This window comes from Rhipicephalus sanguineus, chromosome 11, assembly GCF_013339695.2.
Source record: "Rhipicephalus sanguineus isolate Rsan-2018 chromosome 11, BIME_Rsan_1.4, whole genome shotgun sequence".
In the NCBI taxonomy this organism is placed as follows: domain Eukaryota; kingdom Metazoa; phylum Arthropoda; class Arachnida; order Ixodida; family Ixodidae; genus Rhipicephalus; species Rhipicephalus sanguineus.
In genome coordinates, this window is record NC_051186.1 from 532,573 (window position 1) to 549,345 (window position 16,773).

The 16,773-nt window shown below is 45.3% G+C and overlaps 1 protein-coding gene across 1 annotated transcript; it reads right to left on the reverse strand.

The window, feature by feature from the left end:
• Positions 1-9,409: 9,409 nt before the first annotated feature.
• LOC119374192 (uncharacterized) lies at positions 9,410-11,886 on the reverse strand. Its single transcript, XM_037644250.2, has 3 exons — positions 11,669-11,886; positions 10,675-11,363; positions 9,410-9,971 (listed from the first exon to the last, which is right to left on the reverse strand). The coding sequence occupies exons 1-3, from the start codon at positions 11,819-11,821 to the stop codon at positions 9,410-9,412; spliced, it is 1,404 nt and encodes a 467-aa protein (XP_037500178.1). The 5' UTR covers positions 11,822-11,886.
• Positions 11,887-16,773: the final 4,887 nt, after the last annotated feature.

Consider the following 16,773-nt stretch of genomic DNA (forward strand, 5'->3'; position numbering starts at 1 on the left):
CACCTTATAGCCTGTAGAAAGCCTTTACGTTGAATCGAACGAGTGGTCGCTCCACCTGCAGAGATCCTACACATCCTTGAGATATTTTTTCAAGGTGAACGCAAAGAACGAACACCCCTCATACTCTACCGTCAATGACCTATCCAGTTCAGCCTTCGTCCTGTGCTGAGACATCCCTACTCCGTGTGAGAGGCCTAGCTGAGGAAATGGATGTCCCACTTTTTCAACACCACGTGATCGCTCCTGCTGCACAGCTCCAGCCTTGCTTATGCCAGCCTTGTTTGAAAAGCTATGAAGCAGTGAGCTTGCTCTACGTTACCATGCGATTCGATGTAGTAACTAGTCACGGGTCACCTACCTGTAACAGTGGATCAACACAGCCGAAATGTGCTTGCATTCTGCGGACAGTCGAGCTGTGCATGAGTACTTCGCTTCAGTGATGGAGGGCTCCCTGAAAACACCGGCGATTCGAACAAGGATCTTGTGTGGATCCACAGTCACGCCGAATGTTTGCACACACAACGCGACCACTTCCAGTACGCCACTCGCGCTTGCAGGACCACTGGTTCCTACCAAAATTAGATGTTCAGCATAGGCGTGCGCAGAGGAGGGGCAGGGGGGCGGCCGCCTCCCAAGTCACCTAAGAAGAGGGGGGCGCAGAATCTATCCCATACATTGACTTTATAGGGAGGAGGAGCGCCGCGATGAACCTTCGCCTCCCCCCCCCCTGATGGGGAACCCTGCGCACGCCTATGATGTTCACCATCGACAACCCGCTCCCCTTCTACAAAACAGCGTGAACTGCAGTCACGTTGCAAAAAAGTTAATATTTGTGTCAGAGACAGCGGACGCGGGGACCTCCGTGAATCCGCCATGCTGCACAGTGTGGCCGGACCGTGACAGCGCCCTCTCATGTTGATTTGAGTTGCGAATTTGCAACCTCAGATTAATGTTCCGCTTGAAGCATTCACCTTCCCTTCTTCTTGCAACATGTAAACGTGGAAAAGGTAATTGTCATGACAAGTGCCCTTCCATTGAGCTGCTCAATGTACGTTTACAGTGACCTGCCGCGCTGTACAACGTGCATATTGCAATCACCCGATCCACAGTCCCTCCATTGCAGCCAATTTATTCAGTCAAGATCCTGTCATTAACAGGCATGCAGCGACCCTAGAAATTAGTGGATATCCCAGTAGTACTTCCACGAGATGCCACCTTGGCCTGTAGATTTTTTCCTGCAGATTTCTCTAATAGTTATCAGAAAGCATCAATTCACTACACTCAGCCAGCGCTTGGCTGTATCTAAAGCACGCCACAATCGACCGGTCCAACGCAATGTCATGGCAAGCAACACAGACAGCCTGATGCCAAATTGCAATAACGATGCTTGCGTGCACTAACAAACAGGAAAAAAATATACTTACCGGTACTTGTTGCCAAGATTCTCAACCTTGGCCTTCACGCTGCAACTGGAGTGGAGAAGCCACTCAAAGCCGTGGAGTGCCTCAACATTCGCCGCGTACACTTTTGCGCGTTCCTCTTCGTCCTGCGCAAGTCTCCAATATGGTCTTGGCCATATTCTGATCAGACCGTATGTTTCTCGTCTCCGTCCACTGAGCGCGGCATCTAGGCTCCGGGCCCGACATCACAACAGCACGTGCTCTTCGGACGATCAACACACAACCGATGCGAGGCGACAACGACAACAGAGCGGTAATGAAACATGGCCGCCGTCCAGCCTCTGTAGTTGATAGCAGTTTTCTTGTAGAAACATTTGTGCGTGCATCAACACACCAGCAATTATTTACCTAACAAATTATAAATTGTTTACTAAATACAATGGCTACCTAGATATACATAAGTCAAGAGCGATCTTCCTAAAAGATCCGAGACTGCGCATCCGATCCGAAATCGAATGCGAATGAGCTTCGTGAACTGTCGTTTTCATCGACTGACATTATTTTCCCCGCGTGACAGCGAACAAATGACATAAAAATGAGTGACGCTCGTTGTAAATGACATTAGATTTGCCGTGTTACCGTGTGACAGTTCGCATTTCTCAGGCCAGTGAAGTGGAGTATTTCGCGTTTGCTGTGTCGCATTTTAATCTGTACGTGCATGATGCCCGTGCTACAGAATTCTTGATGGCGTGCGTGCATATTTTTACATACGCCCAGACATTTTGGAGGCTAACTGGCCCTTCAACCATCGTTGGAATTTCGCTGCGATACACCATTTTAACTTTATGTGAGGACCAAAGTGCGAAAAAATTACCTTCTCAACGTTGCCGCGTCAAACTTGTTTAAAGTGGGTCAATCTTTTCAAGTATTGATATTTGTTAAATGCTGCCCCTTAAGCTAATTTTGAGTATCGCAGGGAATTTAACAAATGGCACGAACAGCAATGTAATATTTCTAGACATGCAGGTCTGCATGTTAATATGTAGCAGGGGCATAGCCAGAATTTTTTTTCGGAGGGGAGGAGGAGGGGAGTTAAACACTCTTAATGTGTGTCAGTCCGTGCATTTGTATGATCGCGTGCATAAAAAGCATGCGAAATTGAAAATGTTAGGGTAGGGTGGTCAGTTAGAACCCCACTCCCCCCATGGCTACACCAGTGATTTGTACGTAACTGCAGAGCTTGGAGGAAATCAGATAATTCGCGAAGCTTTCACAGACTGATGAATGTACTCTCTGAGTTCCTTGTCATGCAGTGCAGTTCGCTACTCATGACCTGTGTTCTTGCCTTTCTGTTATATCAGGTACGCTGTAAACAAAGTTTCCATGAGAGAAGTGTCCGTGCTTTTTGACATGGCTGAGTCGACACAACTGGTCATCATAGACAGGGTTCTCCACTTCATGTGCAGATAGCACCAGATGTAATCTATTAAACACACACACACGCACAGACACAAACACACACACACAAAGTGTTCCTAGAGAATTTGCATGCACCAAAAAGCATACCTTTTCAAAGTAACCCCAGGGCATAATAGACACAGTTGGCAGAAATCACATACTTACTGACAACCACGGATTTATGGAGGATTCTGGTTTCTGGGTGAGTTATCGAATTGTGGGGGCGGTGGAGATTAAGATATATATACATAGATAATCTCTGCTAACCTCTATAGCTGCTTTTCTGCATTAGGTATGAAACGTCTACAAAAATGTCTAATGCAGTTTAGAAAATGTAACTGTTCAATGAGCCGTACGGGTGCCCTTATGAGTATTCATTTAACAATTGGGCTACAAATACAGGGACAGAAGAAGTTATGAGGACACGTTACGGAGTAGACAGAACAAGCGCAAACTATGAAATGGATTTATTGAAAAAAAAAAACAAGAAAAAGAACTCGAGGAAAGCGAATTATAACTGTTTACGAAGGGGCAGGGGACTACAGTTTCGCCGAACTGCCCTCTGATGCTGCGAACCCCCTCCCCCCCCCCTCCCCACCGCTTCAACCTTATTCACTGCGCCGGCATTGTGGGGCTGAATGTCGTGAATGCGGCCCGCTAGTTGAGGTGAGTTCGACGCCCCTGGTTTAGACAGTTGTGCTCGTTCTCCCTTCTTTTGTAATCCCCTGAAGTGCCTTCATGTAATATGTAATCTGCGTATGCTCGCAGAAAGTCTTGATGACGTCGCGCCCGTGCTTCATGTCTTCTTTCCCTTTTATCTTTACGAGTTTCACGCTGTTCATTAATTGTGCACATCTCATAAAAAATTTACAGCATATCCACGGGTGAATGATGAAGAGCTTGGGCGAAGCTCCTGAAGCAATCATGGTTACACCGTGAAATGTTCAGTGGTTTCGCCCAGCAGTAATCAAAGCGATACAGGACAGACTGGAACACTACAGCCTGACTGGCCAGATGTGCGATTGTTGCGGTCCTCATTGCGTTTTCGTCTCGAAATGGTCCTTTAACGTGTTTCGGACTCAACACCAGTTCGTAAGATATGGAGCAATGCAAAAATATCACGTGAAATTTGATCAAAGATTTCCCACTTGCCTTTAAAAACCTCGTCATTAAACACTACAGATGGTGTGTATTTTGCATAATACCCGCGCAGCAGCTTTGTCCCTCCATCACTCCAGGGCGCTGTAAACAGAACAAAAAAAAATATTTAACTGACAGACATTTACCATTAACAATCATAAAATAACCAATATCTAATCCCCAAAAGGACAAATTCAAAGCCAGAATTCGTAATGTTAACTGAATAGGTGCACGTTACTGCTGCAATGTATAGCTAGGGATGCCACCATATTGCCTTGAACAGAAAAAAAAACTTCTATCGCCACACAGTTCCAAACAACCATCTCTGAATGGAAAGCACCAGGGCAAGGCAACTACAAAAGGGAAAAGGGTTGGCGTACAAAAGTCCAGATGTCGACTTTAAGCAATACTGAGAGGGGTGTCTGAAAAACACGTGTTTAATGGGTGAAGTCATTGGCAGACATATGCAGCAAATGTCACCGTACGTGGCCCGCTCAGGGGAATGGCCTGAAATGTTCGGTGGCCTGTCAGTTAAGGAAAAAAAAAGTGGGGGGGGGGGGGAGGTGGACACAATCAAAATAAGATGCGGAGAACTAACTTCCTGGGGAGGCGAGCACTGGAAATGCGGGGCAGGAGTGGTCTTAGAAGCGCGGAAAGGGGAAAGCGAACAGTGGTTCGAAGGTTCTAGGAAATGAAAGTTGCTTAAGAGTAGTATATGTATACATAACACACACACACACACACACACACACACACACCACACACACACACACACACACATACACACACACACACACACACACACATATATATATATATAAGATTGAAAGATTTTTTAAAAAAGAACATTGATAGTGTATTATGTAGGCTAGTAGGGATTTTATGTTTCTTGATATTATAGAAATTATGCTATGGCTTTTAGTGATTCGAAATTACGACGTGCAAGATTTATTCCTGATGGGTGTAGGGATTGAAATTTTACAGCGAAAGCTGTTATGAGATCATTTCAGCGGCCGTTGTTGGCGCCGTAGTTGTCCGCTGCCGTCGCCGGTGTCCGTAACCACTATCGCTCGAAATAAGAAAAAAAAAACGAAATAAGACTTCCAGGATGTAACAAGGTTCGAACCTGGGCCCTCTGCGTGGGAGCCCAGTATTCAACCTCTGAGCTATGCCGGTGCTTGAAACTGCTTTGCTAAAAGGTCCTATACAGGCTTCATGTCGGGAAGGAACCACATTAACATATGCAATATAGTGTAGTAGAAGAGTAGACTAAGCACCAAGCGTCGCACAACGCGAATTCTGTAACCAAGCGTCACACAATGCGAATTGCGCAACGAGAAGGTTGTTGAATGCTTCCAACCCATTACAAAAAGCTCTGCTATAATTCTTCATCGTCATCAGGCACAGCATCAACAAAGTGCGCATAATGCCTTACATGCGTTTAGCAGGTACCACGGCTCTCCGTAGAATGACGAAAAATGGCATAGTGCCTGCTTTCCTACTTCTGAAAAATTACAATGATTTATAGCATAGTGGGTTCCTCGCAAGTGCACTTGTATTGGTTGCCAAGGAAGCCCCATAAGCGCATGATCCATTTCCGCGGGGCCTCACCCCCGTATTCTTAAACGCACCTTCACTTGAGCCTTCGCCTCGACTTGACCAAGTCAAGGCGAAGCGCCCTCCTCCACTCAAGGAGCCGCTGGGTTTCAAGAACGCTCCTCGGCCTTTCCTTCGCCAAGGGACACTTTGCCAACGCTCCCTTGACTCGAGTGGCTTCTGATAACGAGAATATTCCTAATGTGGTTAGGAAATAGCTGTTTCTGCTCAATATTTATGTGCTTTTCTTAGTTAATCTTCTTTATCAGTCGACGTTACGGCAAAATACACGCCTTTAAATCTGTAGTGTAGCTTCCGTAAGCTTGAGCCGATAGAGTAAGCGAAACCCCCACTTGAAATCTCGCAACAGTCGCATCCCGGCTGCTGAAAAAACAGCTGATTCCGATGTGTCTGCTGCTGATCGTTTCCACTCGCTTAACTTCTTTTATGCCGCATGCGTCTGTTAATCACTGTATAATTAATCGTTTCTTGGCCAATCCCCCAGAGTGGGTGTGAGCCATGCATAAAGGAAATCATCATCATCATATGATTACGGCAGTGTCTACTTGTGTATTGTTCGTGACCCAGCTTTCGCCATGGTGACTGACGAACTACTTGAGTGATAGCGAAAAGCAGGGCCCATCGCATGGACGATTTGTCGTTTTGTTTAGCTTCCTGCTGCTGAGAGCCTTCTGTTCATTGATGCAGCTGCAGAATGGATAATGCGGGTGAGTCATTTTTACATACGATCACATTATACTGATGTGCTTGGTGAATTCGACACCGCACTGTGTGCAGGAATTACTTATCGTAGGTAAATTTGCTCTCGATGCGGAGTGCTAGCATAGTTCATAATTACAGGAGCCTGTGCAATTGTTATTTTCTCATTTCATTTCTTGAGACATTTAGCGCGATACTGGTAGTGGTTCCGCTTCGTTTATTTTACAAATGCGGTAGAGACTGCTCGCAGCTGCTACTCATAGTTATCACGTCGCATTAAGGAGTACGTATGCTATGCATGTGGTAGAGCGTTCAAATTAGACTGTAACGCAGGTTGAGGAAAGCATTCGCTTGTGTTTTCGCCACTATCGACGGAAGCAGTTTTAAAGTCGTTTTTTTTTTTTAGTTGGCAGCGTATGTTGTCGGTTAACTTGGACTGATGTGTGTTTGGTTTATTCTTAACAGCGTTTGTTAACATCAGGTATACTTTATGCAAAGTTTTAATATTCGGATGATGCATAAGTTAGCAGTTCATTACTTCCATAAACGTTTTTCTATTCGCCGTGCATTTGTCGATGTACCTAACGTGTCTAATTCTAATGGACGCAATGGCCATATTTTAAAATGTTTGTCCTGTCTTTTTATTTTGGAAGCGCAGGCAGCCTGTAATTAGTGCACGAGTGCCCTGTGTACTGATGTTTTGGCATTCATTTGCAGTTTGTGACCCCTGGGAATACCTGCTGAGGAGGGCGTCTGTGCTGTATAGGGACGCTTTGGCATTCCAGAGCATCTTTTGTTATTCTGCACATCACGAGACTGAAGCCGTTTCTGCCTTTTACTGCTGTTCTGCCTTAACGACGACCGTGTGGACGCACTCAACCTGGGCGGATGTGTTGCAAAGAAGCAGAGTAAACTACTCTACTGATTCAACGAAGACGACAGCACCGAAATGGCGAAAGATTCTCAAGGGCCTTGCAGTCATCGCAGCTACTTCTAGTCACAAGAACCGTGTAAATATTTGTAAATACTATACGCTATCGAGTAAAATCAGCTTGCCTACCTGTTGGAACCGCGCCACCTCCCTTCCATGGAAGAGGAACAGTGCTGCATTCTATAGAACGTGTTTGATTGTTGTAGCTTTTTCTATATAATCAGAGCAGATGAGGTTTTTGCGATCCTGTCTGAACACGAAAGCACAGAGATAACTCTAAATCAATTGTAAAGGGTAAATGAATTTTTATTATATGTGCTTGATGAAGAATAACGTAAGTGACAAAATACAAGTGTGTAAAGCTGCAAGGTGTCCGTCAATAAAGCATATGCAGCCTACATACTGTCATGAAATTCGAGCTTGTAGGACATCATAAAGAAGATACAGGTGGTAGCCACACTAGTGTGACTAATCCATGCAGTGCAGCTATTAACTGCAGCTTTTCTTCCTTTGTATACAGTCATGCAAACGCTGCAAATACTGCACATTTGTAAAGAGTGTTGGTGTATCTTCTAGTCTCAGCAGCCAGGTTCCTGCACAAAAGAAAGGGGTTATAAATAATAAGTGGTACATCAAAGCTGCATTTTTCTTTACTTCTCGTTCTACACACATTCTTCAGTACTTCTCGCCTTGAAGAACAGGCATGTCTTTTGTTGACTTGAGCTTTCACTATTTGATACATGTTTGGGCCAGGCACTTGTGCATCTGAACATATGTATGGCTATCCAACGCCCATTAGCTTCATTATATAATGGCTCAAACGTCTACAATTACACTGCGTGTGCTATTGTTTTCTTAAAATTTGCCGTCATTGCTTAATTAGAAGCAGTGTTATTAAGCTTGAAAATAAAACCTTCATTCATTTCTCTACTGTATCTTTTGTGTTTTGATACGTTTCACGCATTTTTGCATACATGCGGGCTTCATCAACACCACCTAGACTAGCTAAGGCCTCTCCACTCCTCCGTGACGTCATCACACTACGACGGGCGCAGAGGACGCGTTTTCAGAAATGCATATTGCCGCGCGCTCGGCGTACTTACGGCGCATTGCGAATCGATTCCTTCATTTTTTTGTTGCCGCGGTTTAATGGTGAATATATATATGTATATATATATATATTATTTTTGAAAAACTTCGTACTGCAATACAGGAAACAAAACAAATATTTTATTTTCTCCTAACAGTTTCGGCTGACGGTCCAGCCTTCTTCGGAAGATGGAGGATTTTCATTAATTACATCCTCCGAAGAAGGCTGGACAAAATAAATATTTGTTTTGGTGCCTCTTACGAGACATTTACATTTATATGTGTAGCCAAGTGGTTTCTGTTTTACGTCCGGGTTGCCTCTAAACAATAGACAAATGAGATGTGTTGGGTGTAAAGAAAATGTTTATTAAAAATGCAAATGTTAAGCTGGACGTGGCATTTCACACAAGTCAAGGTTTCAAGGTGCTGAGCTTCCGCTTTTCAGCCACTTTCAGTCGTGCAAGTTGGTCATTCCTGACCTTGCAATAGTTCTTCAGCAGAATGTTGGTTGCTGCACTAAGTAGGTGTTGCAACACTAACTGTGGGCTGTGACCACTCTCACACTCCTCCAAATTGCCGCAGTCCTCCAACAGGTTGGACGTTAGTGAGAAAAGGGCTTCCCTTTGATTTGGGAGCGCATGAAAGACAGCACAATACTTGGGGCTTCGTAGCTTGTCTAATACTATTTTCGGCGGTCATGACAACATTCACTACTGCAGGCTGGGGAAACTTTAGTCCCCCACGACTCATGCTTTGAATTACTTCTGTGTTTTCAAGCACAATGTCTTCGTCTTCCAATAAGTTTTCTCTGCACGCAACGCATGCGAGCTTCTTTAGTGCAGCATGGGCACAGTAGCCTGCAACGTATGTGATGGCAGGAAGATTTGATGCCTTCATTTCGAAGTCCTCGGCGTTTACTTCAATTCTAAATTTCTGCAAAATGGCCACATCAGTTTTCATTAGTGGCGTCTCTGTATCCATCTCTGGCATCTTCAGGGCACTCTGTAGACGAAGCTTCCGTTCAGATTCAAATACCTGCCTCATGGAGACATGGTACTGAGATCCGGAAAGCTGCCTATACTTGCCAAATCTTTCCTCCAAACAATCTCTGGAATTTACCCAGGAGGACATAATCAAATCGAAGGTCTTCGAGGCAATAGGTGATAAGCTTAAGCAGCGTCTCCGTAGTGGGTCGAAAGGCACTGTGGGTTTCCCGTGTGAAGATTCCATTATCGAACTTCAATTGCTCCCACACGTCAAGCCACTGCACGATGTTTCGAAGGAATTCCACTTGTGGGCACAATATTTGTGCGACGGGAGTCTGCAGCACATAACGAAGCCGTCGTCCTTTGCTGGGAGACTTAACATTAATAATCTTCCACCAGGTTTCAACGATCCTTAGGAACTCTGCAGTTCCAGGTGCATGCTGCAAGTCATAGCGCTGAGCATATGTTTCTACTGCAGCTGTCGTGGATGGATTGAACACTTTCAGTGCAAGCTTAACATTCTGCCTCTCCATGCTGGAAGGGTTGAGGGCTTTTACTGAGAGCATTGGAGCAGCCTTCACAAGTTGATCTTGTTCCTTTAAGTGAAGATCACGGAGGGTCTTGAACGATGCAGTCAGAATTTTTGGGTTGCTGTGCAGATTCAGAAGTGAAGGAAAAAACATGCATGTGCCACAATTCTTTTGATTAATCCAATTGTTCCGAACACATTTTAACAGGTGAACGGGGTCAATAACAAAAAAAAGAGTACGTGTGGGATCTGATGGGTGGGGGTAGGAGCTGCTGACTTTTGATGAAGTTCCAAAAAGAGACATTGTTCTGCGATTGATAGAATTGTTATCAGTGATAACAGCAATGATGCGAAGACCAACTTTTTCAAGTTCATTTATGATGGTTCGGAGGACAGTGTGAAGCTGTTCAGCATTGATTTTATCAACGGGCAAAATGTGAACATTTTTTTGAGGTGACAGAAGGCTCTGCATCATAAATACGTGTGCCGTCTTGGCTGCATTTGAAGTGTTACTGGCAACGCCAACGATTGTGCCGCCTTTGTAATCCAAGTACGATTGTATATGGATTTCATCCATCATGAGTACTACCGATTTTTCATGATCCTTCATTGCAGTCACAAGTTTCTTCGCATACAGCAGGAATGAAACATCCTGCTGTTCAGCTGCGGGATTCACAACATGAGAATTGCATACACGTCTGATTGTTGATTCATGCGGCAGTTTGAGACCTCCGTAGTTCCTCAAGTACCTATAGGCGTGGGGAGAGATGGTAAATAACAGGCTCGAAAATACCAGCAAGTCTGAAGAGTAGCGGGGTGACTTGCTCCCTTAAGAAGGTACAAGAATCTTTCCGCTCCTCGTCTTGCAATTCCCGATTCATTGCGTCCTCAAGAAGTGACACCACGAGCTTTAGTATGCCACTGGTCTTGTCCTCGGAGTTCAAGGCAGGTGTCTCATCAAATCCCTCAACAGCTTCCAGAAGATTTGTCAAGCACCGAATGTCATTCACAGTGTTTGGAACGTCTATGCCATCAACTTTGGTGACCTCGACGTCTTGAAAAAACAGCCTCAAAGAGAGATCCTCTGTGATTTTAACTGATTTTCTGATAGCTGGGGCATCATCGACAGTGAGGTTGAGGAAGAGTACGCAGTCATGCTGTGGAATTACTGCCCAGAATTTTGAAACCTTGATACATGGGAGGCAGTTTAAGAGCGCCTGAAAAGTATCAATTTTGTTATTTTGCTCTTCCTCGTGATGCGTCTCGATGGACATTTTGATGGCATCTTGCAGGAAAGCTGCCTCTCGACGCGCTTTCTTTTCATGTGGGGCCTCTCGAGATGTGCTTGAGGCTGGGGCGGAAAAGTAAGCAGGACAGTTCGGCAATATGCTTGGAACTGCGTCAGGTCGAAGACGCGTAAGCTTCAGCTTTGCTTCAATTACTTTGCCGGTCTTTGCATCCACGTAGCTTGTTGAGTCTACCATGTCGGATGGTTTGAAGTGGCGCTCGCAGACCTGGGATATTAAAAAGGACATTAGAATAACGCAGTATCTTAAGTTCAGAAGCAGTATCTCATGTTCGTGGCAGCAAAGTAATGGGTACTTCGCATATTTCTCAAACAAATTCATGGTGCCTAATGTTACCTATACTGTGCCACTCCGCGTTGACTCAATCCAACAAAGGAACAGCATGTTGGCTACACAAACATTCTTTTCAATCTAGAGCGAGCGTCCTCGTTATCTCGCACATCAATCCACGCGGTGTTACGCAATGCAGAAGAAGTGTAAACAACGGCACTTAAAAGAAATGTTAGCCTTACCACTGATCGCTTTCCTGGTGTGAAGTCCGCACGGTGAATAGCTTTAATCCACTGAGTTCTTCTTGCTGGGTCCGAAGGGAACGTGAACACGCGCACAGATTCTCCACCGTCATAGTTCCCGCGGCACCGCGGTACACAGCAATGCCCAGGCATTATCACAGCTTGCCCGCTCGACGCAAATACTCTTGGTTGAGCTCACTCATGTCACCGTTAATAAATAAATACCAGCAGTCTCGCCGATGCACTCTGCACGAAAATACACAAACACAATTTCACAACGCAACCGCTCGAAAAATCGCAGCACCACCAAAAGAACCACAAGGCCACTGATGTTTACTGTCCTGCGGATGTATTCAACCTTCGAGCACTGCGCTACAATATAAAAAATGGTACAAAAACCTAGCGTAAACCCAATTTTAACGTTGTAAAATATGATGCTTACTGCTACGCATGCGTTTCACAAAATAATGGTTTAATTTTGCGGTCAAATTTCACGAAAAACGTTACTGGGCATTTCCCCAAATTCGACACTTCGGCTTGCTTTACTTCGCGCGTGCGCAGCAGCACACAGACCGCAAGACCGGTCGGAGCAGGTTGTACTCGGTAGGGCGGGTATGTCCATCTAGGTGGCTTTGGTATGTCTCCCTTTTCCCGAAAGCGTCGAGAGACTACGAAACAGCTCCGTCGTAGTATGGTGACGTAGGCGCTGGGGAGAGGAGGATTTGGAGAGGCCTTAGCTAGTCTAGGTGGTGTTGGTTTCATACTGCACCACCACCTGGTTAATTTCATATAGCTAGGCTTGGACGTCCATATATATTGTGGGCTACATAAATACTGTATAACGAAGCTACGAATTACGTAGTTATAACTTTCAATACTAGCAACTGCACACTCGCTGTACCCCATTACATTGTCTTTTGTTTTCCATAAACCATCCCAAATATGGATCTGATCAAACACAGGGAAAATGTGAAAAACAAAATAGAAGAACGCACCTTCACGTTGATATCCTTGCAGAGGTATGCTTCTTCGTATTTCGGTTAGGGTAGTGAAGATTTACATGAGCGAAAGCCCCTCAGGTGTGCGGTGAATGCCGGCGCATGAATAGTCAGGTGCGCACCCATGAAGCTAGCATGAATAATTCACCCATTAATTGGAGAAAAGTTCGCTGTTTCACTTTCCTTTCGCTATCGCACAGTCTTTCGCACCGGGCTTGAACTGATGCGGCGTAAGGTCTTCAACGAAATACACATGAAAGCACTGGCGACCATAGTAAGACTTGGAACACTCGCACGATGATTATCCGAAAGCAGGTAATCCATTGGCTCATGCACGGAATGCAACACATCACGGCACAAGAGCGCGGTCCTCTTGACATCATGCCCGCCTCTCGGAGCCACAGCAGCCACAGTATACCTGAGCCGTTGCCGAACCACTTGAAGACAGCGCCATAGTAAATGCGCACCTTCACTGTCGAAAGCAAAAAGGCAGCGGCAGGGCGGCAGCTTGATCCATCGGGAAATGCAGAACAAGTGAGCGACGCACCGCACGGATGCCACGCTGACCGTGGCCTCCGAAATGGCGAGCGCGTGGCCCGCCATCTCGGAGGCCACGCACTGACGCCGAAACTTCACTCAAGGAGCGATTCAAGGTAGCTCCCGCGCTACCTTGACAATCTCAAGTGAAACACTCGAGATTTCCTCAAGTCGAGGTGCGTTTCGGGTGAAGGGCGATTTGTGAATCGGAAAACGGCCCTCAAGGAGCGTTTCGAGTGAAGGGTCGAGTCGAGGAGCGTTTGTGAATACGGGAGTCAATCATGTTCTTCGGCTCGCCCCCCCCCCCCGCTCTCCCACATCAACTATGTTATACAGCAAGGCGGGAGAGGGAAATAGCGACCGGGCGTCACCCACTGCAAATTACATAACTGGTGGGCCGATTAAAGCTTCCAACCCATTACAAAGGGCTGAGCCATAATTCTTCATCGCCATCAGTCGTCGCGTCAACAAAGTGCACATAATGCCTTACAGACGTGTAGCTGGTGCCTCGCTTCTCCGCAGAATGACGAATAATGGCACAGTAAAAAGCTTCCCAACTTCACAAAAATTGTGATATATGGCGCAGTGGGTACCTTGCTAGTGTACTTGTATTAGTAGCCCCAAGAGAGCTTACAATGGGCTCTAGAAACGCCGCTCTTCCAGCTTTCGCTGTGACTGTGCTGCGGTTTCAGCGCAGGTCTGGCGTTTTTTGTGTCAAATACGATTCCATGTATTTCCTCTCACGTGGTGACCGGAAATTTGTTTGTAGAATGTAAAATTTGGCTTGATCGAAATTGTGGTCTTTGGTTGAGTAGCTCTTGGTAAAATTGTGCTTTGTGTCTGCACGGTGGCCGTTCAGTCTTACATGAATTGGTTGTCCAGTTTCGCATATGTATTGTTTTTTACAGGTGGTACATTATATGCAGTAGATTGGGTTGTTTGCGGTACACGTGAAGAAGTACACGTGAATGTAATGCGATGCTGTGTTTTTTACGTTGGTGGCCGGCTGTATATGTTTGCATGTAAAGCATCTATTGTAGGCTTTCTGCCAACATGCTAGCCAAATATTGAACTGCCAGAGCTTTCCCCGAATAACTTGCAAGGCCGATCAATAAAGTGGTTCTTTTAGCGCACACTGGGAAATTCGCAATTTCAGTTGTGACGACGGCTAGAAATTCCGAGTTTGCCAAGCTTTCCTCTGGGCAAACTACGTAGCCCAAGGGAAGGACATGGGCATTGGCTGGTTTCACGGTCCCAAATACAGCCATGGTAATATGCATATTCTTTGTTTTAATTTCAATGATTACAAAAAATATAACAGTGTTTCTTTTCAGAAGCACTGAAAAAGTAGTTTATCTCGCAATTTTTGGTCTCAATCAACAGTCATCTGCTTGTTGTTTAATTTTCACTTACGTTTGTGGGGGTCATCACGCTGCGTACTACACTTGTGCTGTTTCATACACATCATGTATGAGTTTTCAGTTCGATGACTGGTAAGCGCAATTTCTCAAGATAACCATGTCATGTCGCTATCAGTCTGTCCTGTTAAGATAATGTTGGCTCTGATCTATACATTCCAGCCGAAATTATGGCGAAATGACCCATACCGAAGACCGTGGAAACGAAAGTATTTTCACTATGTAGCCCTAAATTTTGGTCTTAATCTGTGAGTATTGTACAGTCGTGTTCTACGCAGTTACAGCACTGAACTAGTAGTAAAATTAAGCACTTTTTTTTCTTCGGAATTTTCGTTGCAACCTACAGTACCATTATTATTTGGAATGCCTTACCGTCCCTGCTGAGTCTGTAATTAAAGACCCTCTTTTCGTCGCTTAGCTGCTTTGCTGGGAAGGGTTTCATGAAATGCTTCCTTGACTAGAACGCTTCATCACCCACGAAGGCATAGGATGCAACAGTCCTTGTTCCGGGCAGGAATCCCGTAGGAGGAAGACCAAGAGTTCCTTTGAGCAGCTTTTCCCCAGACTTCGAGTTCTTCAGGACCAATCCGTCACTTTGTCGCCCTTCAGGACCAACATCTATGCGGATGTACTGGCAATTGCTGTCCACGATGGCCATCAGAACAATGGAAAAACGTGTTCTAGAATAGACGTTATCAATGAGTCAGAATAATAATACTGCAGCCTTAAAGATAGTGAAAGAATGAACAATAAAAGCATTCAACTAGCATTCTTTGTAATATGAACAGAATTATAAAAAAATCGGCACATCCCACGCTATATGGGAATCGGTTTAATGCGAAGCAGTCGGCAAGTCGCTGCCTATGCTGAATTTTTCGTTTGGAGACAAACTTTAGTAGGCGGATCGACCTCTGTACATAAATTTAGTAGTTCTGTGCATACGTCGACTACACTGGCATGTATATCATAGCTCTCGCTCCGACATATCGTCGGTACTTGCATTAGGGCAAGATGTCAGTTACGTTACAAGGAAGCGTACACTGCGGAACGATGATGTGCATATTGTCACCGCAAGCAGCCGTCGTTAGCGTATTCGGGCAACGCACAGCTATGACATTCGTAGTCAATGTTTACGAATTACATCGTGATGAAAGCGGATAAACAAAACTGCATCCACAATTGGCGTTACCTGACATGACGCCCGTATGTCTTTTTCCTCAGCAGTTTTAAGCACTGGCGCAGCTGTGAGGCAGAATACCTGACTGCCATGCAGAATGCCTGGGTTCGATTCCACCTCTAGCCATGATTTTTATTCTTTGCTTCCAACGGAGCATTTCACTTATCGATATTGCCGTTAAATGTTTTTGCTGCCCGAGCTCTTTAATGCTCTCGCATAAAGATTTGTAAAGTCTATTCTTGCTATCGCTACGTTTATATAGGCAGTGGCGCATAACCGTACTCCACATGCTGCGTTATCCAGGTATGTGCCACACGTGCCTTTGGTTCTCTATAAAATGCTTCGCATTTAAAACATCCAGCAATTATCAAGTAAGGTTAAACAACACACATACCGCAGAGCTGACATAAGTGGCCGTCATGTGTAACTGTTAGGATGCATTATACATCCCAATGTGCAACAGATGTTACAAAATTGTGCACTTAATCATGCGTTGTGAGAAAGCTTACCTTGTAGTTGAAGTATAAGCTGCCAGAATTCGCAGCTGCAGTGATGACAGCATGCTTGCCATCAACAGCTCCCAAAGAGTTAGAAATTGGCCTTTTTCACGGGAGCCTTCTGCTACGACGGCGCTACTAGCGGCTAGCGCCCGAAGTATTTTTGGTGATGCTGAGGGGAGCAGCGCAAAAAACGGGACGGAGAAAGATTGAGCACACGACACAAGCGCTGTCGTGTGCTCAATCTTTCTCCGTCTCGTTTTTTGCGCTGTTCCCCTCAGCATCATGTACCAACTGGCCCTTCAAGAAACCCTTCTGCAATTTATTTTTGGTGACATCCGCCACCGCGAACGGACGTGCGGGCAATGCGGGTTCTCCGGCTCTCCGCGTTGACTGTTGCTGTTCGAGTAGAGTGCGTAGCTCATTTGATTTTTTTTATATATTTTCCGTTTCGCGATGCCGCAGCGATGTGCTGCCG